The 23,832-nt window shown below is 40.3% G+C and overlaps 1 protein-coding gene and 1 long non-coding RNA gene across 6 annotated transcripts in view; both read left to right on the top strand.

Moving 5' to 3' along the window:
• PIK3C3 (phosphatidylinositol 3-kinase catalytic subunit type 3) overlaps window positions 1-3,654 on the top strand; it is a 69,740-nt gene extending 66,086 nt beyond the window's left edge. For all 3 annotated transcript variants that reach the window (XM_015653044.3, XM_033511413.1, XM_033511416.1), the window contains one exon: window positions 1,015-3,654. In XM_015653044.3, the coding sequence (XP_015508530.1) occupies window positions 1,015-1,029 (15 nt within the window). In that variant the 3' untranslated portion in view covers window positions 1,030-3,654. The remainder of the gene's footprint in view (window positions 1-1,014) is intronic.
• Window positions 3,655-9,914: 6,260 nt separating this feature from the next.
• LOC107215804 lies at window positions 9,915-23,793 on the top strand. 3 transcript variants are annotated; one of them, XR_001525265.2, is made up of 5 exons: window positions 9,915-11,023; window positions 11,430-11,520; window positions 13,886-16,656; window positions 22,394-22,495; window positions 23,068-23,793. It is a non-coding gene; the product is annotated as an uncharacterized LOC107215804 (long non-coding RNA). The 3 variants fall into 3 exon arrangements; XR_004495523.1 differs by having other exon boundaries at window positions 16,516-16,656; window positions 22,394-23,793; XR_004495522.1 differs by having other exon boundaries at window positions 22,394-23,793.
• Window positions 23,794-23,832: the final 39 nt, after the last annotated feature.

The following is a 23,832-nucleotide window of genomic DNA, read 5'->3' as shown; positions in this document are numbered from 1 at the left end:
TTTTTAACAAGGTTGGTTATTATAGTAACCATGGTGTTTCAGTATTCTGTATGTCACTCTGCAGAAAGTAAAGTTCTTGGATAAAGTACTCTGGATGTTTTGGAATGAGCTCAGTATTGTTCTTTTCTAACATTCTAAATTGTGTTCAGTTTACAGCTGTGTTATGAAGCCTTTACTTTAGTTTCTAATGTGTCTCTAATCTGTTATTTTATCAAATATTTTACAGACCTTTTATGCACCGCCTGTCTCCTTAATGGTTATCAAAAAAAAAGTTGTCTCAAAAGTAAATAAATTCAGCATTTAGAATAAGGTAATGGTGTTGTACAATAGTTCTCAAGAGGAGGAAAAGGTGCATACTAATTTTAGTTGATACTAATGAAGACTGGATAGCCATTTCTCCCTGGAGAGTAATTTTCATTTTTTCAGTGTTATTTACTTCTGCAGAGGAAGGAAACAATCTACAGTTGAAGTGTCTAATTTCACATTTTATTTCCATTGTAAATTTACAAATCAAGTCAGTTGCATTCAGGGCTGAAATGGTAAGCAGTGGCTGGAAAAGTGAAAGCTTGTGGGATGTGGGGTGTCTCACCAAGTGTAACTGTACAGTTTTGGGGTTTATTAATGTTTGGCTGATAACTGTTTAGGAGCAAACTTTGTCTCAGCTGTAAATGTTGCATGAATTTAGAATATCTACCAGCTGTAACCCCAGCACTTCTGCATCACAGAACGCAGGAACCTCAGCACAGGGCTTCTGTTTTTATTCCTGCTGGATGCCAAAATAAGATAGGGAATGTCTACCAGCAGGACTGTGTGTATTAGATGAAATAATCTGTCAAGGGGCATAGAGTTGGTTTCCATGCTGCTTTTTCCCTTAAAAGGTTATGGAAATTACCTAGCCTTAGGCATTTCACCATGTTTTTAAACATAGAATTCAATTTCTACATAGTATTTGTTCTTTGAGGGTAAACCAGATTGAGTAATCTCTGTGCTGTTGTGCTTTTTCTTTTCTTTTAGTATTGGAGAAAATAAGCTTTTTGCCTGCTTATGGTGGAAACAAGCAAATGCTCAAAACAGAGACATTTCTCAAGACATTGTGGACTTCACCAATCGGTTTTGGAAGGCAAAAGCTGCAGATTTAATAGCGTGAAGAACTGAGAACTCAGAAGGTAGAGAAGCTTTTTGAGTCTCTGTTCATTAAAGGTTTAAAACCAACTACTTTTTAAAGGAAGATGATTGTTTGTACCATCTTTGGGAGCCTCAAAGGTTGAAGTAAGCAACTTCTTCTCAAGCCAAAGATAACTGGAAGAGGTTGGATTTAATGGTGAATTCTTGTACATGTTAATATATTTTCTTATTTAAAAATAGAAGTAGATACAAAGCTAAAGCAGGGAGGCTACAGTGTCTTGGTGTGGAAAAACCCCTCACAAAACCACGAGCAATCCCCTCTTATCCCTCCTCACCCACTTTGTTCCTTGAGTAAATTTTAAATGTAATTCATATTATCCTTTATTTCCTGCCTTGGGCAATGTTATTGTTTAGAACGGACAATCATTTCTTGCCTGCTTACAGAAGAGTTTTTAAATGCTGATAAGTTACCCCAGCTGTAGGCAGCCAATTAAATGATCACTAACAGGCTCAGCAATGGGAATGCACAGTGAGCAGTTCAGTATTTCACGCTTTAACTCTAAATGTTTTCTGTACAGTGATTATATATTCTTCACTCTAATAAAAACTTTTGTTGTTGCAGTTTTGAGGTGTTCTGTTTTGTCTTTTTAATCTTACCTGATGAGACATAGTATACTATAGGATTATGTTTGTAACTACTGTCTTTTTGCAAGAATTTTCACTTCTCAGTTTATCAGATGCTGGAATAAGGCCACTCATGAAATGACTTTTGGACCACATGTTGAGTTCATAATGAATCTGGTTTGTATGATCAATAATGTAATTAGCTCTTCATAATGTGTGGCTCTCTTCAAATAATAGTCCAAATAGTCCTATATTTTTTTAAATAACATTTTAAGTCAGGAAGAAATCCTTCACAATTACAAAGATAAGAGGGACTGATTTGCATGTGAATCTGACTGGTATTTTTGAGTCAATTTTGCTCTGTGCTTTTGTCCCTTTTTTCCCCTGTATATGTAACTTAAGAGCTGTATTATCCTAGTTGCTTAGTGCTCATGTTGTCTGGGGACACACAGTGTCACAGAGGAGCCACAGTAATACCTTTTATCTTTAGCTTACTCTTCTTTGGAGAAGTAGTAATTACCATTTTCTTGTGGTTTGGTTTAGTTTTTCATTTCTGTCAGACTTACACATTCCTCTACTCTCTGTTTTGCATGAAGTTGTTCTACATACAGTGCTTTGTGGTATCTTCTAAGTATAGTTCTGAGAGCCTGGACTTCTCAGATGTTCAGAGAGAATTCTGTGGAAAAAAAAGTCTCTTTCCTTCTTTCAGTATGTTTCAGATGTGCATCCTACGTGCTCAGACAACTTCTGATCTTTATGAAGCAGCCACACTTTATTTGACTTGAGTTCTTGTTTCTGACCCCCCAGCCCTTTCAACTGCACATATTGTAGGAATTTTCCTCTATTTATTTTGAAGAAAACTTCCTGTTCGTCCTGCTCAAGTCTAATTACGAAGGATATGGGCATGACCCACTGTGTACCAGTTGACCAGACAGGCCAAGGTTGTCTCCTTATTAAAACCCAAAAGACATCATCAACTTGATCCTACAACACATTTCACTTTGCAGAGATGTTTACAAACTGTTAACTGTTGACCTTTATAAACACATTACATATTAATGGATGGTTGTTCACTATGTCTTGTGTTTTGGAATTAACCTGTTCATATGCTGGACTATGCAACAGCCTTTTAAAACTGTACCCTTAAGTTGTAAATGTTAGCACATGAACCCAAGTGGAATGTGATTACAGGTAAAGCTTAGGAAGAGCCAGTTCACTATCCACTTTTTAAGTGGAGAATATCAGGCACAGAAGCAGAAAAGCCTGTCTGAATCAGTGGAAAATAGTCCAGCTAGTCTGTTCATCTGTTTCTGCATGTTGAGTGACTCTGCATATATTTTCAGTGTATTTTCCAAAACATTTTATAAAACAGTGAGCACTGACCAACTGGATATGTCTCTCATCCAGCTAGTGGCTTTTTTTAGGTTGATGCGCATATTCTGTTCCTAGCTCTTAGGAACCTTTTCAGTATAAAGATCAGGACAGGACTGAGACTGCTACAACATACTGGACATAAGCAGATTTACACTTCAAGCCTTGTCTCCTAAATACCAAGTATTGTTGAAAATTGAAAAACATCACTATGGTTGTTTTATTTAATAGTCTTATAGAAAGTTCTGACTTTGTTTTGTAAGATCTAATGGCTCTTAGCACTTAATTTGGCATCATTTATTTAAAGTAAAACAGACAGCTGAAAAGAAGAAAAAACAAACAAGCTATGATGCTGAGGGGAAATAAGTCACTTTGTTTTAAATGAAAGGTTTTCTTTTTATTTTTGTATGTTACCAAAATCTTTGATTTACTGCCGTTAATATGTGTAATAAGTTACCTATCACTGATACCACTGTATAATACCATGAGTGTATTGTGTGTCTGTTGTCTCTAATAAATTCTGAATCCCTTGGATAACTACATTAAATTCTGTCTTTAGGAGTACAATTCTTACAGTTGATGTCCTTGTGTATTTCACAAAGGTAGAACCCCAGTCAGGTGAAGTTCCCCACAGGAATGTCAGATAGGAGTTTCACCCTGCATTTCTATTTGTGAGAGTGCATAAACAGAGGGTAAACACCCACAGCTCTGCACGGAGTGAAGCAGTGAGCTCCGTCATGTGCATTGGAGCATGGTGCAGTGTGTGGTAGGAAAACAGACTGAACCAGTTGTGTCACAGAGTAACTTGTCAAAAATCATCCTGTTAAGTTCCTCCAGGAAGCATTACAGAGCAAAAGAAATAAAACTGTAATTTTGCCATGGACTTTTTTTGACCAGCAGTTGTATTTTATATTACTAGAGATAAAAAGTGCAATGAAACTACCTTGTGGGTGCTTTATTTGCCTTTCAGCATTCATCTTGGTCTCATACTGATCTTTTTTTCTTATGGAATCTGTAGTGGTTCTTTGGGATAGAGGGTGGAAGAAGCAAAAGAAATAATTTTTCCTTCCCTACTGTAGCCTGTTGGTTGTTTTCAACTGCGAGTGCATCAGGAGCAGAAAGTGCCACTGTAGGCTTTTCTTTTAGGTTAAAGAAGCAATAATGGCCAAAGCAGTATTTTGGGGGAAGGCAGGGTAGGGGAAGAGAAAGATGTGAATGTGCTCTGTAGTTTCAATACAAAAGGCCTCTATCCTTTTGGCAAGAAATATCCCTGTTTCTATACACAGTTACCTTGTTTTGTTGTTCTTGTGTGCAATTTAAAATAGTAAGTGCTTTAGCAACGCTTTACAGGAATAATGACTTTGGAAAAGGGAAGAAGGAACAGTGAATGGGAATCTTAACACCCCCTTGCAGAGTGGGGATAGCAGAAAGAGAGGTAGTGTAAATGGCCTGCCTTTTGTTGTCAGGAGAGGTTTTAGTCACAAGACCTGGTATCATCAGAGGATGGTAAAATACTGTAGTTATTATGAAGTATCTGAAGCACCAACATTTAAGGAGTCTTAAGGGAGTCATTGAAAACAGATTGCAGGTGGATTGTGTTAGAATAGATTTTTTGTAACCTCTTCAGCTGATGTGATGATTCTTTGTAATAGTGAGGCTACTCAAAGTGTGATATCCTGTCCTCCCATCATTTAGATTGGACCCTGCAAGGGGGAATGGAATTTCATTTTGGAGGATAAAATGCCCAACCCTGGTTGCTTCCTGAATAGTAACAGTGAAGTGGTTCACCTACCTGGGTTCAAACCTGAAACAGCAAGGACACTGCTTCAAGAAGAATTTGTAACTCATCTACACACAGGCATTAATCACTTCAGCTGTGTGTGGGACAGTCTGTTCCAAAGGGAGCTAAACTATGCCCCAGGGCGGTACTTAAATTCCAAATAAAACTCCTTTGCAGTTAGACACTGTGCAAAATTTAACAGAACTGTTTGGAATTTCTTCCCCTGATGAAAGTGTGTACTCTTCATCAGTGGTGAGGGATCAGAAGGTAGCAGTTTACAAGAGTCAATGTTCATAACCTGCAGTGTAAGAAAAGTGATGTGAAGGTATGGCTGAACCAGTGTGGGCATTCTGGGTAGCTCTGGAATCCTCTGTTCCATGGCAGGGAATTCACTTTAGTCCATCCTGTAATCCTTACAGTGACAGATAATTCCACTTCCCTTGTCTTGCTCTGTGTTTAGATGTTGATTGGATTATGTAACAGGTAAATCATACAGATATACATCCCAAAGTGACAAACAAACTGCTTTGTCTCTACTTCATCTAAAAAGTGGGAAGATAGTTTGCCACAGTCCTTTTTTGGTGTGTCTTCTTTCACTGGGCATCAGAATATAAAGAATTGTAACCAAAGGGTTTTCTCTCTCACATCTAATTTAACATCTCTCACTGGTTTCAGACTGAAAAACTCATATATAAAATGAGTTATAAAAAAAAATATTTCTTTTTTAAATAAGTTTCTTTTCTTGAACAACCATATGAACAGTTTTCTAGCTGAGAAGATAGGAAGTAATTAGGTAGAATCTGCTTTTAACACACCACTCACAAGACTTCTTCCCTTTGAACTTCAGGTGGAGTAACCTAAGTTCCATATCTGGGTGCATGTATAGAGAGATGGCTGTGCATCTTGGCTGCCTGATGGTGTAGCTGCTTGTCCTCTGTCCTCAGGGCAGGGACAGAGCTTTTTTTTCTTTTCCAGTAAATACTGGATTGAGTTTTTTTTCCCTTTATTTGGTGATGTCAGTGTACTTATTCAGTGGATTTAGAAGTCCTTTAATTTTTCTAATGCTGTATTTTCATTAACTGACATACAAGTAAGAGATTTCTGATGAAAGCACAGTTGGTCTAGTAGAAGTGTCTATTCCCTGAAGTAGGCATCTTCCATTTCAGCCTTGGAATTTTTCTCCCTTTGTCTGTCCCTGCTGGGAGCCATTCTTGTGTAGATAACTTCCCTGATCCTGCAGTGACAGACTCAGATGCTGTGTTTTCTGACCCCAGGGTGGTTAAGGGGAGATGTTGGTGCAGTGATGGTTGTCTGAGTCATTCACCAGCCTCAGGGATGAGGACATCTCTGGCATGGCAGGAAGCTCCTTTAGAGGAATAATTCAGCTGAAGTCTCTGGTCAGGTTCTGCTTTTCCAAGGGAAAGCACAGCTGCAAACCTTGGGACAATGAATGAGGTTGTCTTAAAACTACACAGCAGAGATCTGGCTATGGATACCTGTAACACCTGTCCTTGCTGAAATCCTGAATATGGGGGGAAAAAATGTGGTTATATAGTTCAGAGATGTTTTGCATAGTTAATCCACTACATTTACTAAAACCTGGAGGTGGTATGTTTTCAATGATGTTGGGCCATACTGCTCTTACCTTCCAAGCTGCTGTGTGCCATTAACAAGGTGCTGTGTGGCATCTTACCCTGCAAACGAGGAGATGACAGGTCTCAGCTCCTATTCTGCTTCTAACTTGGCAAATGCTACTTTTGAATTGAGAACTGAGAGGATCTGTGCTACAATCATGGCATGTTGTCCATTGGCCTTGAAGATTTTTTGCTTCTTGAATTTCCATTTCCCTCCCAGCTCTGTAGACTCAGTGGTGCAGAACTCATTTTTAACTTGTCTCACACAAGAAGTACCAAAGCTTGGGGCTTTAATTTGAGATGGATCTGGGAAGTGCCATTATAACTTGCCAAATAGCAGTATGTTTTGATTGCACTTTGTGTTCAGACTTGGTTCATTGGCTTTTGTTTGTTCCATACCTTAGAGCTCAAATGTGCCTGAAAAAATGTATTTTGCTGGAACAGAACCCCTGTTCCTGTCAAACGGTGTTCTGGCAGTTCTCTCCACCCTTCTGTCTTAGAAAGCTCTAGTAAAAATAGGGAAAATTAATATGTTTCTGTGCTTTCATTAATTTAATTAATCCTACAGTTCTGTACATGGACAAGTAAAGCTGAACTGAAATACAGCAGTTTTTCAGCTTAAGCAAGCAATAGCCGCCAGACACATTGTCAGGCCTTTTGATCAGTGTCCATGTTTCCTGCATCCATGTCCAATTTTAGTGCGTACCTGATCCTGATTAAACATGTCATAACAGATAAATTATTTCATTCAGTGAACAGATACAATCAGTAGGATAGCTAAAAGATGTATGATTTTTTTTTCCTAGTTTATTACCACATGGAATGCAAATGGAGCTGTACAAGAAAAACTGAGAATGACGAGTCCCAAGGATTATTTTCTTGTTTACAGTTTCAGACGTATAAACAACCAAGAGTAACTCATTTAAAACTTGGAAATCAGCATAAATCAGGATGCCTACAGCTCAGTCCTACATCTCTATTATGTGTGTATACCTAAGGCTTGCTTAGCATATGCTTTTCCACTATTTCATTATTTGGTTGTCCATGTTTATATATCCCTGATCATGCACCTACTAATGTTCCTCAATAGTTTTAGTGTTGAACCTTCTGTTCAGTCATAAAAGGTTGCTGGTTTTGTTGCTCATACTGAGTTCTGTTGTAGCCATTTTTCAGCCTTGGTGTTGGTACTGGGGCAAAGGCAGGCACAGCTGTGGTGGTCAGGTTACCAGCTGTCCTGACTTTGTGCCTGCAGTGTCAGTCTTGGATTAGACTCTCTCTGAAGATGCAGTCACTGTTGAATGCTTGAATTCAGTTTGCACAAAATATTGTAATGCAGGAGAGCATGAAAGGAGAAATCTGGGGCCACTGCAGTTGCTGCCACACTGACACAGATTTGGGGCAATTATCCCTATTTTAATTATACTAGATTAAAGCTGCCAGCTGTATGCATGTTCTGATTCTGTATGTTTCAGTATCTACAGGACCCTTGTCAGACTACCTTTGGATAACGTCTCAAGAATCTCTTCTTCCCATTTGCCTTGCCAGACAAGCAGGTAAGGATCACTAACCTTAGCCTTTTATTTGGGTCACGGATTAGGATTTCCAAAGGAGATTTGTTCAAGGTAGGGCCTCGATTTAACCACTGTCCCTCCTGGACTACAGGTATTGCAATACAGGAGCATAGATTACCCATGTTTTCCATGTTATCTTTGTCACCCTGCCATGGCAGTCTTGGCTACCTCAGACCATTTCAAATGGCACTCCCTGCTTCATTTTAAGCCAAATTGGATCAAGGCCCATGTGCCTGCTTTAGTACAAGCTGATTCTGAAATTACTAAATTCCACTGAGAATGCTGAATAGATTTCCATGGACCATACTGGGAACTTGATGCAGGTATTTCTATGAAGCCAAAATACAGATGTGACAGTTTTTTTCCAATACTGGCATGTTCCTTACAAGAACCAGAAGGTATTCCTAACTGAATGTCCCAGCCATGGGAGGCTTGGACAATTTTAAGAGAGTCAGGTCCTGCTAGTTGTCAGCAGAGAGATTCAAAGCACTGGGCCATCTCCACCGCTAAGAGGAGGTCATAGCCATGGACATGCAGACTCTGAACAGTGGAATTCACTGTGAGGTTTGGATTAGGTACATGTGCATCCAGCTCATGTTTAGGCTTTAATTTGTTTGACTCTATAGTCACACACTTGCTTTCCAAAAGGAGTCTTAGGTACAGGAATATTCAGGGGAAGGGTTAATCCTATCATATTTTCATCCAGCTTGTTACCTTTGTTTCTGTGGGCCCAAAAGATCTTTGTTTCTATGGGCCAGCCCATCTTCACCAGATATTGAGATGTTCACATACAATGAAGCATAAAGAATACAAGCCCAATCACTGAGCACTGTCATACTTTTCCCATACGCAGTGACTCAGCTGGGCTTGGAGCAACCTGGGCTACTGAAAGATGTCCCTGCCCATGGCAGGGGGTTGAAAAAAGGTGGTATTTCAGGCTCCCTCCAACCCAAACCATTCTGTAATTCTGTGATAGCTATAATAAGCAGTGTCCCCCTAGAACCATAGGAGGTGGTGGTGTCCCAAGAAGACAGACTGCTTTTCCCTAAATTTATTAACGGATGATGTGGCAGCAGAGAGCACCAGATTCTAGAAATGCCAACTTCTCAGAAGCTGGAGCAGAGTCAAGTGTATTTCACACAACTGGGCACATGACCAAGCTTAAATCACAGAGGAGATAATTACATGGCCCCAGGAAATCGAGTAGCTGTTGTCTTATGCCCAGCTTGGGCTCTGAATCTTCCCATAGCATCCAGTTGCCACAATAGCTAGGCTTCAGATGTGCTTTCTCTGATCTCTCCTATTTACCTGCTTTCAGGTGTTTTGTGAAGCTTAAAATAGAAAATGTGTTCAGTTCCTGGTAGTGGAAATGTGCCAAACAAGGCATAAATTATTAACTTTTCTAAGGTAGTGATTTGCATGAATTATGTGAAATTAAACATGAATTTCTACTCATCCTGCAGTTTTCAAATGTCTCTTGAGGACTTTATTAGTTATTCCCTTCATATTTTGTTTAATTCTATAGAATCCAGTGTCTTGTGTTGCAATGTAAGATATAACCAAAAGTATGTATTCTATTACCTGCTGTTAAAACCAGGTGGGGCAGTGTTCTTGATCTCCTCCATGACCCATCCCTTGTAATTGGGGGATCTCTTCTGTTAATTGGCCATTGAGTCTCACTGCAGGACTGATAAAATTACATCACCCCATTGGGAGATGCTCCACCCAGGGGGAGGAGCCAAGCATTCCTACCTGGATATGATGGGACAGTCGGAACACCACAGGCAGCCTTTCTCCATGGGACTCCCAGAGGAAAACAGGACCCATCTACACCACACAGGACCTTCAGAAGAAAACTGCACCCTTCAATGGGATCCCTGCTTCAACAGAACCACCTCTGTCACGCCAGGAGGGCTGCAGCCACCACTTAATTGGACTGCTACCAACACCCTGACCAGGGTGTCAGGTTGTATCCTGACTCTGTTAGTAGTGGGGCTTTTTGTTTTGCTTTGTTTTTTTTTTTACTATTGCATTTTTATTTTTATTTTCCTATTAAAGAACAGTTATTCCTATTCTTGTATTTTGCCTGAGCGCCCCTTGATTTCAAGATTGTAATAATTCAGAGAAAAAATTACATTTTTTTTCCATTTCAAGGGATGTTTCTGCCTTCCTTAGCAGACACCTGTGTTTTCAGACCAAGACATCCAGCATGACTCAGGATGAGAAGGAGAATTTTTTTCTTATTAATATTTATTTTAATAACTGAAAAAATGAGGTTTACTTGAATTCTAAATAATTATGGGGAATTCCTGCTAGCACAAGAAAGGACAGAATTCATCCCAGTGCTCCATGTATATCATGCTAGCTGTTTTCTGTTTCATAAGTAAGAAGAGTTTTGCCAGTCTCCTTTAAATCCCATATATCTGGCGTTAGGTGCCCAAGGTATACAAGTGTTTTTTATTTCATCTGTTGCATCCATCTGTGTTGTCTTCTCTTGACCTTTCAAATCTGCAAGCTCTTCTGAGCAAGGATCATATCATTACATTTACATAGTGATTATTACCAAAGGCCTGGAATCAATGAGCATTCCCATAATATAGTTATGGAAGAAACGAGCAATCAAAGCCCAAATGACAAGGCTTTTGTAAATTACATAGCTAGATAGTTAAATTAACTGTAAAATCGGAAGGGACATTGGATAGCTGCATAAAAGCCCATGAAGAAAATGTGTACTTGCACATTTTCATTTTGATCATTCTGCAAAGACCGGAGAACAGAAATTAAGGTTTTGTTTTCTAATTCACAGTGAGAAGAACTGTCAACTATCAGTTTTAAACAAAACTGTGTAAGCACACAGTAAAATCTTTTTAGCCAGATTTCCACACTGTGCCAAATGACTGCTGGTGGAGAAAAAACAGGTAATATATTCAGAGACCTTAGCATTACAAAGAATAGAAGCTCGAAAGAGACATCCAAAAGTTAAGCCTGAAAAATGTTATTGTTAAGGGGGCACTAATGCCTTCCTGTGACTAACTCCACACCATGAATGTGCTGGATTGCACAAAGAGTTATCCAAGATTTATCTGTAACAAAATGATTGAATCATAGAATAATTTGGCCAACTGGCCTGGGAGGGCAGGGGTGCCCCCCGGGGAAGGGGCAGCCACGCTGCTCTGGTTGAACTGTGCCAGGGTCTTAGCACTCTCATTGTAAAATTCTTCGCAATATCTAGTCTAAATTGGCATTCTTTTAGCTTAAAAGCACTATCCCTTTTTCCTGTTGCTAGAGGTCTAATAAAAAGTCTGTCCCCATCTTTTTTATAAGCACTCTGTAAGTTTTGGAAGTTGTTCAGTGGAGCACCAACCTAAGAGAAAACTGGCATTATGCAGCTCCAACTGTTGAAATGCTTATTCAGGTAAGAGATTTCAGAGTTCTAATACCCAGAATATTTTAAGGAAAAATATTTTCAAGCTCAGTAGCAGTCAAAGAGCAATGGAACATTAGGATTTGTTAGAATTAGAGAACGTACAGAAAACATCCTTAAGCTGCTGCATGTGCAGCACTGAATGCAAGAAATGCTATGGCTGTCCCATTCCAAAATGAATTCCAAAATGGATTGCATATAGAGAATAGGAAGATGAGTAAAAAGCGTAAGTAAGGGAATGCCTTCTAACACAGGACCAATTGTTGGACTAGAAAGCCTCAGTCTGGGAAGGAGATGAATGAAGAAGGATATGAAAGAGACCTTTAAAATCTGCAGTGCCATGTCCAGTTCTGGGCTACCCAGGACAAGAAAAATAAAAACTTGCTGAGGAAGGGACTTCACTGTAAGGAGAGGCTTTGAGAGCTGGGGCTGCTCAGCCTAAAGAAGAGAAGGCATGGATACCTTATCCATATGTACAAACAGCCAGTGGGAAGGGATGAAGTGGAGGCTCAGACTGTTCTCCATATGACAAGAGGTGTGGAGGAGGTCAAATCTGGGGACAGCTTGCCCAGAGAAGCATTGAAATCTCCATCAGTGGATGTGCACAAAACCCAACTGGACATCTGCTCCAAGCGGCCCTGTTTGAGTTAAAGAGTTCAACCAGGTGGTCTAGAGAGGGTCCTTCTCTCATAAGCTATTCTGAAAATCCCGAGTTGTAAAGAAAAAAAAGCAGTAAAGAAGAAATCAGTGTATTTTTCTCAGTGAACAGATGGCATCAGGAAATTAACAAGGCAAAGGTTGTAAACAAATAGAAGAGCTTTTTACACAGGGCATAATTGAACTATGGAGCTCTTTATCATAGTGTTTGTGGATGCTAAATAGTAATTAGATAAATGCAGGGTAGAAACATTCATCAAGGTCAGTTAAATACAGTTTTACCCACAACTCATGGATTTCCTGAATCTACAAGTCATTGGAACTGAGAGAATAAACAGAAAAATATTCATATATTCTTACTAATGTAGTCTCACTCTTCTTTTGACTTCTGTTACTTGTCACAGCTGAGGACATGACATGATACAGCTGACCTAGTATAGCTGGTCCTGTGTTTAGAAGTACAATGGATATGCATTTTGCAATCATTTGACTGAAAATGCTCTGAAAATAAAAAAAATAAAAAGATAAATCAGCATTTGTCTTAGAAGAAGAAAATATGCCTTAAGAAGAGAAATAAATTATTTGCATAGAGGTCAGATTTGTTCACCAAGAAAGCTCCATTCTCCTATCTTCGTTTGATGAGTGCCAAGGCCTTTTATAAAAAAAAAAATAAATTAATATATAATACAGGGAATTCCATACTGAAAACTATTCAAGTGTAGTGAATATTTAATATGCTTTTCAGAGGCTTGCTTGATCTACTTCTAAAGTATAGAAGTTTAAATAAAATTATTGAAATGACTTAATGTCAAATGGGAATTAGGAAGTCTGTGACTTTTGCAACACAAACACAAAACACAAGAGTATATTAGGAGACTGAAGATTTTCCTGTTTAAAAAAGTGTGTCTTAACAGTTTTAAGAAAATCTGAAGCATATGCTGATGAAATGTTTTATCATAATTAATTTTTAGGCAAATTAGGGAAGAATTGGTTTTGTATAAGGTAGAAGACTGGCTATCTCTGTAATGGATTTAACTGAGGAGATTTAACCCTAGGGGTTATCTTTAGCTTTGATTATGTCAAATAAACAAGTTAATAAGCAAAGCAGCTACACCACTGGCTTGCAGTAAAGGGAAGAAAAAGTCTGGGTAAGAGTTTTCATAATTCCTTTTTGGCTGAAGACCTGTGTAGTCAAACAGAGAAGCGTAAGTGGATGTGACAGGATTTTGTGTGAAGATTCTGAACAAGGTTGAAAATGTTGAGAAATTGGACAGTGTGAGGATTAACTGAAGTCTGGGCAAGGAAGTTTTCTCTTGAAGATGAGAGCAGCTGGAGCTACCTTTGAACTGATGTCAGTGGGACACTGTGATTAAACACATCTTGTTTTTAAAGCACTGCCAGTCCCTGTGGAGCAGTGATTATGAACCAGATCAATTATGCTTCCGTATTGCTTAAGGCTGTGTTTTTTTTCCTGCTTTTGCTTTCACTCTAAGTCTTTGGAATGAGATGGTAGAAAAGGAGAAACTCCAGGTTGCTAACCCAGGATGGTTGTTATTTTTGTTTGGGTAGGAAGAATCCCTTGGAATATCTTACCTCTTTCTTCCTCTAAATTTGTTTATAAAATTCCAGCTTTAGGTTTTGGGGTTTTGGTTTTGTTTTAGTTTTGTTTTCTTTCTTTACTTTTTTTTTTTTTTCCCAGCCATATCTGCCCTGGGTCAGTACTGACTTCTGTGGCCATCACCTGAGCCTGATACATGCTGTGTCTTGAAGCTGTTGTGAACTTATCTGATGAGCTGAACAAAGCTATCTGTTCTAAGTCACTTTTTCTGCAGTTTGATTGCTTTGATAATATTCTTCAGTTATGTGTGATGATAATTAAAGAACATACAAAGCATTGTACACAAAAGAGACATTAACTGTGCTGGAAGCAGGATAAAAATTGCCTTTATTTAAATGCTGAGATTGTAGGGAAAGGAGGAACCTGAGTGCTTTTAAGCTGAATTTTGAGTGCCTGTGGTACTGACCCACTGAGTCAGATCACTTTGACAAATCTCTCAGTCACTCTCTTTGACCTTAAAGTTTGTGCCTCAGGTTGAGCATGATATTATGCCTGTTTTGCTGGGCTTAAACACCACCAGCACTTAAATCAGGGCTCTGAGAGCAGGTGAGCCTCTCAGTTTGTGGCAGCCTCAATCTGATGGGTTTGCTCTGAAGAAATATGAAAGGAAGTGCCCTTCAGGAGAATCAGACATCACACAGAGTTTCACCAGCCATGTTACAACAGATGTCAGCCACTGATGAAAGTTCTCCAGGAGAGCCAAAGCCTGTGTCCTTCCTGGGCTCCAGGCTGACATCATTTCCCTGCGTCTTTCCATGGGCTGTGATCTCCCTCAGAAATCTCTGTACTGAATGAAAGTTCCACCATATTCCAGGGACTAGAGGAAGACATGGTCAGAACTTCTCTGTGTGGCATAATCCCCCAAGATTCAGGACTCCTCATTCCTTAGAACTCAAAAAAGCAGCCAGTTTTGATGACTGATTGATATTAATTACCTCTAGGATACAATCCCTCCTGTCTGACTATTTAAATACTCTTCTGAAAATTCAAGAGAGAAGAAGAGGAAAAAATCCCTCTTGGAAACTGCTTCCATATTCACTATTCTTAACCCATTGGCTGTTAATTATTAACTGTGTGAGGAGCTCACATTGTAACTTGCAGAAAAGGCACCGTGAAAGATGTTATAGATAGCATTTATGAACACAAAGAGCTTTGTAAAATCACTTTTAATGCATAGTCGTCAAGACAAGCCTACACTCCAGTGAGTCGATTGCCTCTCAGATGATTTGGACAGACTTTTCTAAAACTCAGCACACACTGATTTTGTTCTCTTTAATCACTTTTCCACAGAGGGACCCACTATGAAAGCAAACCCCGCCACTGCTGACAAATAGAACTGAGGGCATTGAGGTTTTCTCCCTTTCCCAAAAAGAAGTCAAAACTACAGATAGATATTTTACATATATATGTTTTTAAGGTTTGTTTTCAACATAATATTTTCAATTGCTGGAGCTGTTTGTTTAGCTGAAATTAACTATAGTAATTAACATATAGTACATGAAAATGATACCTGCCACAGGAAAAGAACCAGAGTGACACAGCAGGACATGAGAGGCTGCTCTGGAAGAAAGTTTTCCCCTGAACCAGTAGAGCTCATTCTGGGATTCCACTTTAATCATGTGCTGTGGTCTCTCAGTATGTAAAAAAAGGCCCCAATCAAAAGGGAATTACTGCCTGCAGATCAGAAGGTCTGAGAGACATGAACAATGATGCGCTACTTCCATGAGGAATGATTTACTGGCTCAGCACAGCTCCCTTAGAAAAAAGGCTTCTATAATTTTGTTTCTTCCTAAAGGATGAGGAAAGGGCAGCTGTGCCTTTCAGATCTTTCTCACAGTGAGTTTCCACAGGAGATTGTCTCTAGCAGCAAACCCACTTTAGGACAGTATTTTCCTTCTATTGCCCCACAGCTCTGTGCTACACTGTGAGATCTGTGTGCGATGAAATCATACAAATTAACCTGGAACACAGTGAAAAACAGAGGGTCCTCCTGAAAAAAGAAATTGAATGAAAAAAGTTTAATTGAGAAGACTGATGAATGTAGTTAAAGTACTTCCTATTCAAAGGAAGATATGCCTTGTTAACACTTAAATGAAGATAAATCAATTTCTCTGCACCCCTTAGAGCCCCCAAAAACTGTGATATGACTGAAAAAAGTTTTTTACATGTTGAGAAATGCACATACCTGCTGAGCAGTACTATGGGAGGAAACAGAGACCACAGAGCTCTGTCTTTCCCAGACCTTGAGGAATATCTCTTTATTTTGGAAAGGCAGATGAGATTCCAGAATAAGTCCAGTTCAGTCTCCATGATCCCACTGCCTTCTAAGGGCTTTCAGTGAAGGGTTGAAATGCTTTGGAAAAATTTTGTTGTGGGCTGAAGGTGGTTTAGAAGTTTGGTGCCCATTCATCTTGATGTCTGATGTTTTATATGGTCAAATAATCTAGTGGGATAAATGAATGGCAGAGAAACATTTAATTAGATGGATTAAAATTCTTGGAAACAAGGGGTTTAATAACCATTAAAGGTCATCAAGCTTTTTCAATTTGCCTCAGGCACACCAGCAATGTTATTGGAGACTGATGTGGAGTTTGAATTTAGTGAACTGAAGCTGTCTTCTAGGAGACATGCAGATGTGAAGGAAAGTAAGCAAAATCAGAATCAGGTACAAAAGGAGAAAAAAAGACAGTGTTGGCTTTGCTTCCTTCTAGGTACAGATTAAACCCAAGGGGAAATCTCTTAGACACCCAAAATACTGCATTGGAACGACTGGTTCTTTGAACATTAAAGTTTGAAGAATGGAAGAGACTGGTCTGCTATATAGGGTGGTCAGTCAACTGAATTTTCACATGGTGAGAGTATTTTTTGTTTTAGTTTTGTGTTTTTGTCTGCTAAAGCTAGAGGGATTATAAAAATTTCTGGTTTGCCTTCTCTTTTTAATGATTCTTGCTTTCACACTGCAGCTGTTTTAATCAGTAAATAAATTAATATGGTCACCTTTATTGATTTAAGATTCACTTCCATTAAACATACAATCAAAAAATCTTTTTGTGACCTCCCCAGTCCACCAGATGTAGTTGACACCAGCTGGCAGCTTCAGCAGTTATACTGTGAGGAAGCTCAGATAGATGAAAAGTGATAACATAAACATTCCTGCATGGAAAATGTTCTTATTTTTTAAGTCTGACAAATAAAATGATGCTAGCTAATTTCTCCTTGATCAATTCCCAGAATAAGGGATATTATGAGCTTGGATTTTATATTAAAAAAAAAAATAAAAAAAAAATAAAAACTCTGAACCCAATATGGTGTCTTATTGAAAAATGATGTTTTGGCACCTTGGATGCAGGAGCAAAACCATCTCCTTTGTTAGAAAGCATTAGCCCTCACTTCTCATCACCACTATCGAACAAACTACTTTTTTAGACACTTTATTGCTCCTATTATAATTAAAACAATCCACATTGTCTCTAGTTTCACCTTATGAGTATGCCCTTCTCACTGTCCTTCAGTCTTCAGACCATGGGGCAAATTTGGGCAGCACTTTTATGGATTCAAATGGAAAATATCCATGAAAAAGTCTGGACCTATCCCCTACAAGATAATTCTTGTCTACATTTTATTCCAAGCAGCTTGAGCAGTCTGAGCCCGATGAAGGTTTTAAAGTCCTGCTCTGCAGCCTGAGGAGCTCCTCAGCTTTACAGACAGCTGAAATGGGGCAAAGAGCTGCACTTGGCTGGGATTACACGGAGTTCAATCAAGGCACAGCAGTTAGAACAGCATTGTGCAGTCTCTGTGATTTGGAAATTACTCTTTTTACAGTCTTGATGGTCTGTGATTTCACCTCCCTCACAGAGAACCCATTTCCCCCAAGTTTCAACAACTGCAGAGAAGCTTGAGTGGCTGCAGGTAAGACAAGGAGGCAGAGGACGATCCCTCTGTGATACAGTTAAGTAATCTCTCTCCTACAAGTGATGGAAAAGCTCCATAATGGAGCAGACATTCCCTGAGCTGCTCAGGTGCCACATTAATGCTGTACCCAAGTGTACAGTGGGAGCTAATTGAGGCAATTGAGTGGGAGATCGGAGCGTTGCAGGAATCACCAGCCTGGCTCGCGGGACCCAGGTGTGCTTCGGGAACAAATTGGATCAGGGACTGAAGGAAAGACAAGGCTTTGACAGGGGAGGCAGAAGGCTTGGGAGGGAGGAAAGACAAAAGGGAAGAATAATTAAGGAGTTTGTTAAAGCAAGGAGTGCTGAAAATAAATGCACAGAGCGTGGCTCAGTGGGCACTCAGCAGGATTTGATGGAAACCCCCGATGATGTACAAGGAGGGCTGTTCCTCGCCCAGGCTCCCTGATGCTCCTGGTGCTGCTGCTTACGGTGCTGCTTCAGCAGGTGCTCAGCTGCAGCATTTACTTCCTTCCCTGAGAGCCCAGTGTTGTAGTCTGGGAGGGAAGGAACAGACTGGGGAGCTCCAGGGATGGATGTGCTCCACATTCCGCATTGTATCACTGAAGTTGGAAAAATACCTCTAAAATCATCGAACCCAACCACTGACCCAGCACTGTGCTGAAACATTCCTTGAACAAACAGGTTATGAGTCCTGCCTTTCCGATAGAGGTGGGTGTCTAAAGCACTCATTTCATGCCCTTTTTGAGGCATTTTAACATTTCCTTCATTTTAGCGGCAGACTGAAGGCTGCTCTGAGCTGCTGCTGGAGAACAGACCTGTCCTCCTTCCAGGAGGACGTGGAAAGCTGGGCACAACAAGGACTGGGCCCTTCCCACCTCTGATGCCAACTTAAAATGAGCCACATCCCACACATGGGAAAAGCTTAGCTATCCAAACTCTTTGCTGCATCAGGCTCCTGTGGCAGTAGAATGTTGCAACATCTGCCCGGAGAGTTTGTTTGGTCTGTGGAGTTACCCACTATAATCTCTGAGCTGTTTGCAGACTGAGCAAATGCTTTGTGCATATTAAGCTGTTTTACTGCTTCTCTTTTCTGATTTAACTTAATAATGATGTGAAAACAGTGTCCGTTCTGAGTTTCCCATGGAATTTGGCTTGTTCTGCCACCATCTGTCTGCATTACTGACTTTCAAAACTGTATGCTGTGAGATAAAGACTGATAGTTTATCAAGCCACCTTCCTAATGTTCAGCTTTTTTCTGGCAGACTGAAGAAAACGTGTGTTGAATCCTAGTCTTGTCTTAGAAGCAGAGAGTCAGCCCTAAAGAAATGAAGCTAAGACAAGGAAGGTTTAAATTGTGTATTAGGGAAAAGTTCTTCTCCAAAAGGTGGTCAGGCACTGGAACAGGCTGCCCTGGGGCAGTGATGGAATCACTGTCTTGGGAAATGTTCAAAAATTGTTTAGATGTGGCACCTGGGGAGGTGTTTTCATGGTGAACCTGCCAGTGGTGGGTTAATAGTTGGATTTGATGGTCTTAGAGGTCTTTCCAACCTTAATGATTCTGTGTTTCTAAGTAATAACTATTCAGTATTGCCCTAGAAAAAGCTAATGAAGTGGTTTAGACATCAGTGCACTGGGTTTTGTATGGCTTTTTATGTTCTTTAAGGGAGAAAGTTCAAAACAAAATATACCCAAAAGGCAGGAAGAGGAGGCTTCAAGAAACAGTGGTTTCTTGGAAAAAAAAAGAAAAAAAAAAAAAAAAGGTCTGTAGAGGATATGATGGGGCTGTCTTTTTAAATTGGACCCCTTATGTGGTTTCTGACACATAAATATCAAATACATTCAGCTTCTCATTCATCATAGGCAACTGATAGTGCTGGCTTGATTGCAGACATGTGAAGTGCTGGGCTCCATATTTCTAGTTTACAGAAGATCCAAAAAAAATGAGTTTTGTGTTGTTTTATATAGGAGTGGACTTCAGAGGGTAGGGTTTCTAACCTGCCTTCTACTTTGTTGTGTGGAGAGGCACAAAAGTGTTTCCAGTAATAAACTGAGCATTTATCTAATTCACAGTAATTTTTCATAGCACTTTGTCTTAAGTGTTTGGGTGACTCTTCAGATTTCCACATCACCTGTATAATTTTTTCTCATCCTCATTTAGATTCTGCAAAGTCAAAAATAGATTAGAGAATCTAGCTTTAAAAGACTATTTATGTACATTAACTCAGGGAAATAAAACCCCACCACACAACACTTTGGCACTGAGCAAGGTCCTAACTGCCATGAAATCTCATTGAGCTGAATCTGTCCTAAAATTTGTTCTCCCCAGGCAGAATGGGCACAGCAAACCATTTGTCTGAATGGTTCCCCTGGGAGTAGTTATATCTTACATCTTTTTCTGCAGCACATGAAGTTCCCTGCCATCCCTTCAGCCCTGTTGATACAGCTGCAGTTTAAACACGGTCTGTGGAATTATTTGGGTGAAAACAAACAGCAAAATCTTTTTTACTGCATTGTTACTATGTTTTTGCTTTGTTCAACATCAGTGTAGACTCTGTCATGCTGGTACAGCAGATGGGAAGGGAAAAAGGGGAAAAGGGGAAAAGGGGAAAAGGGGAAAAGGGGAAAAGGGGAAGGGAAGAGGAAAGGGGAAAAGTAAAGAGGAAAGGGAAAGGGGAGTTTCTTTTAGAGAAGAAAACTGAAGGAGTGTCTGTACCTCCACCCTTTTTTGTTGTGCTTTTCTTTCTTGATAGGCAAGGGTTTGAACTGGGCACACCAGTAATAGCCAGTTCTCCTCTTTCAAAGGGAAAACAAGATGGATTTCACTCCAAAGTTAGAAAGGAACCACAGGAATGCTGTGTAGGGCACGCATTTTTCTAGCACATGATAGATTTCTTTTCAATACCCCCAGCATTTTGTAATTTGAACTGCTGCCTGCTATTTGTTTTACTTTAATCTGTGTCATTGCTCTGTGTTTATTATCTTCCTTCCCTCTGTCCCTTAAGTTCTGCATTTCTATCCAGCTTCCTATAATATTAACAAGTCTTTTCATGAAGGGAGGACTGTGTTTGTGGTGAGAGAAAACTTTAATAAATTACCCATGCAATTTGTAACTGTCAGAATACAAAATACAAAGTACTTTAAAAAAATAAATAAAACAAATGTTTGCATTTACATTCAATACTGGGAACTTTTATTTTCAACTAAAACTAAGCCCTTTATCTGAACTGTCAGTGTTATAGATGGTGCCTTTATATATTTTAAAATTTGCATAGTTTTTATCAAATTGATGCACTTAACTGATTTAACATTCCAGTTGCTTATTTAGAAAGGGGGGAAAGATAATATTTTAAAAGAAAATGAAAAATGGATCGCCTTTATTCAGGTCAGTTCATTAATCTGCCTTGCATTAGTTCCCTTCAGACACAGCAGCTCTTTTTGGTATTTATTCAGGATATAGTGTCTGAGAGATGCACTCTGGGATTGATCATCCATCTTGGTTTTCAAACTCTATTTATAAATTGTCACTCCTTCCATGCTCTTTTGCTACCAGAAGTCCACACATTCCAGGGTAAATTCCCTGACCAATAGTGAAAATGAATTCAGGAATCACTAGTTGAAGCAAGGAGGTTTGGTTTGGTTTGATTTGCTTTGCTTTATTTAGAAGCCACACGTTAAGTTCAGGATTGCATTTTCACATCCTGAGATCAGCTTTAACCTAGTGGCTACTGTGAGTTTTGTGACCATTCTGCACAGGTGGTGCAAATCTACCATGGCTCCCCAAAACTGTGAATTCCTCACAGCCTAACTCAGTCTGTCAGAGCTGCCTTTCCCTGTCCCAGCACTGGGTAAGGCCTGTGCCTACAGAATTCAGGCAGCAAGCCAACAAAATCCTGATCCATCACTTTTATAGTATTGGATTTCTTATGGCTACACTCACTGAACTGATTTACTCAGCAAGTTCAGGAACACAAGGAGTGGTGCAAGTGGGACAGGGTATCTCTCTGTGATAATTCCAGTTTAATTTATCCTGCTCTGGAACAGAACCTTTGAACTACCTCAGACTGTTGATACAGCAGATTTTTACACTGAAAGTGCCCATTTTGGTCCCTGGTGTCTGGCACGTGATAGTTTGTTTAACAGTCTTAAGCAGGGAAATAATATTAAGGAGTGTTCAGTCCAGTGCACTAAAGCATAATAAAATTGGATAGCAGGAAGGTTAGGTCAAATAAATTCAAATGGAAAAGAATGAATGCAGTCAAGGTGTTTAAGCACTTTGTAAGCTTGGCAAAGAAGGTGGTAAATTCATAATGGAGCGTTTACACCAAGACTGGATGTCTTACTTAATAATAAGCTATAGCTCAGCCACCAGCAAGTTATTTGGCTTGATAGTGCTCAGTCAGAGAGAAAGAAAGAATAATTCCCTCCACCACAGTAGGTGAAATTCTATGGCCTGTGTTAAACAGCAAGCCACGCTTGCAGAGGACTATGATCAATTCTCCTTTGAGACCTATGAACCTTTGCCAGTAAGTGTTTCAGGTTTCCATTTGATCTGTGTTTTACTGAATATGTGAAGGGAAGTCCTGTCACTTTGATGCTGGAGACAGGGATGTGACATAAACACACGGGAGCTCATGCACAACAGCCAACTTTACGCAGCGCTCTTTTCCTTATCTAGATTTGAATGTCCGCGCGCTCAATCCCCATTGGCTGAACCAGCTGCCACCCAGCCAACCAGCCAATAGCAGCCCACGTCTCCAACGGTCCACACCGGAGCAAGGTACTTCTATAATTCTATAACCTTTAAGTTATAGAATTGGAATTAATTATAACTGTGAGGCCTTCAGCCCAGCTGTTGGCCACCACAATGAAGTCCCAGACCTTTCTGTTGGTTGCAGCTGTACTAATCTCTCAAAAGCTGTCCTTGAAAACATACATCTCAATATAGTGGCAGACTGCAGTGCCACCTAGGCATCCCCAGGTTGCTGAAACCCTAGAATTTGTGTTACAGCACTAAAAGTTTAAATCCTGTTTGTTTCCTGTTGTTGAGAAGGAAGTGGAGATTGGACACCGGCTCTTTCAAAGTTGGAGTCTTGTATCTCATCATCCAAATGAGTTTTGGACCCTCAGTACTAGGCAGCCTGGATTCACACCTAGGAGAATCCAATCAATGAGCAAATGCAGCAGAGAACCCACAGTAGATGTGTCTGAAAGCAGTGGGCATGTACCTCCCTGGAAAGTCCAGCTCTGGGACTAATTTTATTTATGTATTTATTTATTTATTTACTTACTTACTTATTAACTTAATGAAGTGACATTTTCCATTCTTGTGGTTGATACTCTGTCACTCAGGAATGGGAGTTCAAACTCTGTCTGGCTGAGCTAGTGGAGTTTATCCAAAGAACTAGGCATCATAGAATATCCTGAGTCAGAAGAGACACACAAGGATCATAGGAATCCAACTCCTGGCCCTTCCCAAGCAGGGAACTGGGCAGCCCAAGAATTCCATCATACGCCTGAGTGCATTGTCCAAGTACTTCTTGAACTCCATCAGGCTTGGCGCCGTGACCATTCCCTGGGGAGCCGGTTCCAGTGTGAGAGGCACCAATATGATTTTAATTTACGCCTCAACATACGTTACAGTGTTAAAGGGCTGTACATGTGCTTGTAGAAGAGTTTTCCTGGCGGCCAGTCATGGCAAAGAAAAGCCTCCACGACAGGACTGTCAGCGATCCCCGCCACTTTCTGGTGGAGCAAAATGCCCGGATGCCCGCCAAAAATGTTCGCGAAGTCGGGCTGTGGGAGGAGCCTTAGCACATAAAACCAGCCAACTGCGACACCACAGGGCCATTTTGCTTCGGGGTCTTGGAAAGAGAGGGGACTTGCCTGTAGGGTCCGCTCGGCCCTTTCCTCTCTCCCCTGCCTTTTCTTCCCTGTGGTCCTGCTTCCCTGCTTCGTCATTCCCATCTTGTCATCGCGACAGTTCGACGGAGCGGCCACTACAGCCAGCCGTGCCCGCCTTCTCTCTCGGGCCCCGCCGTGCTTCCCGGGCCCCGCCGTCCTTCCCGGGCCCCGCCGTCCCTCCCGGGCCCCGCCGTGCTTCCCGGGCCCCGCCGT

This window comes from Parus major, chromosome Z (genome assembly GCF_001522545.3).
Source record: "Parus major isolate Abel chromosome Z, Parus_major1.1, whole genome shotgun sequence".
Taxonomy (NCBI): Eukaryota; Metazoa; Chordata; class Aves; order Passeriformes; family Paridae; genus Parus; species Parus major.
This window is presented reverse-complemented; position numbering and strand designations above follow the sequence as displayed.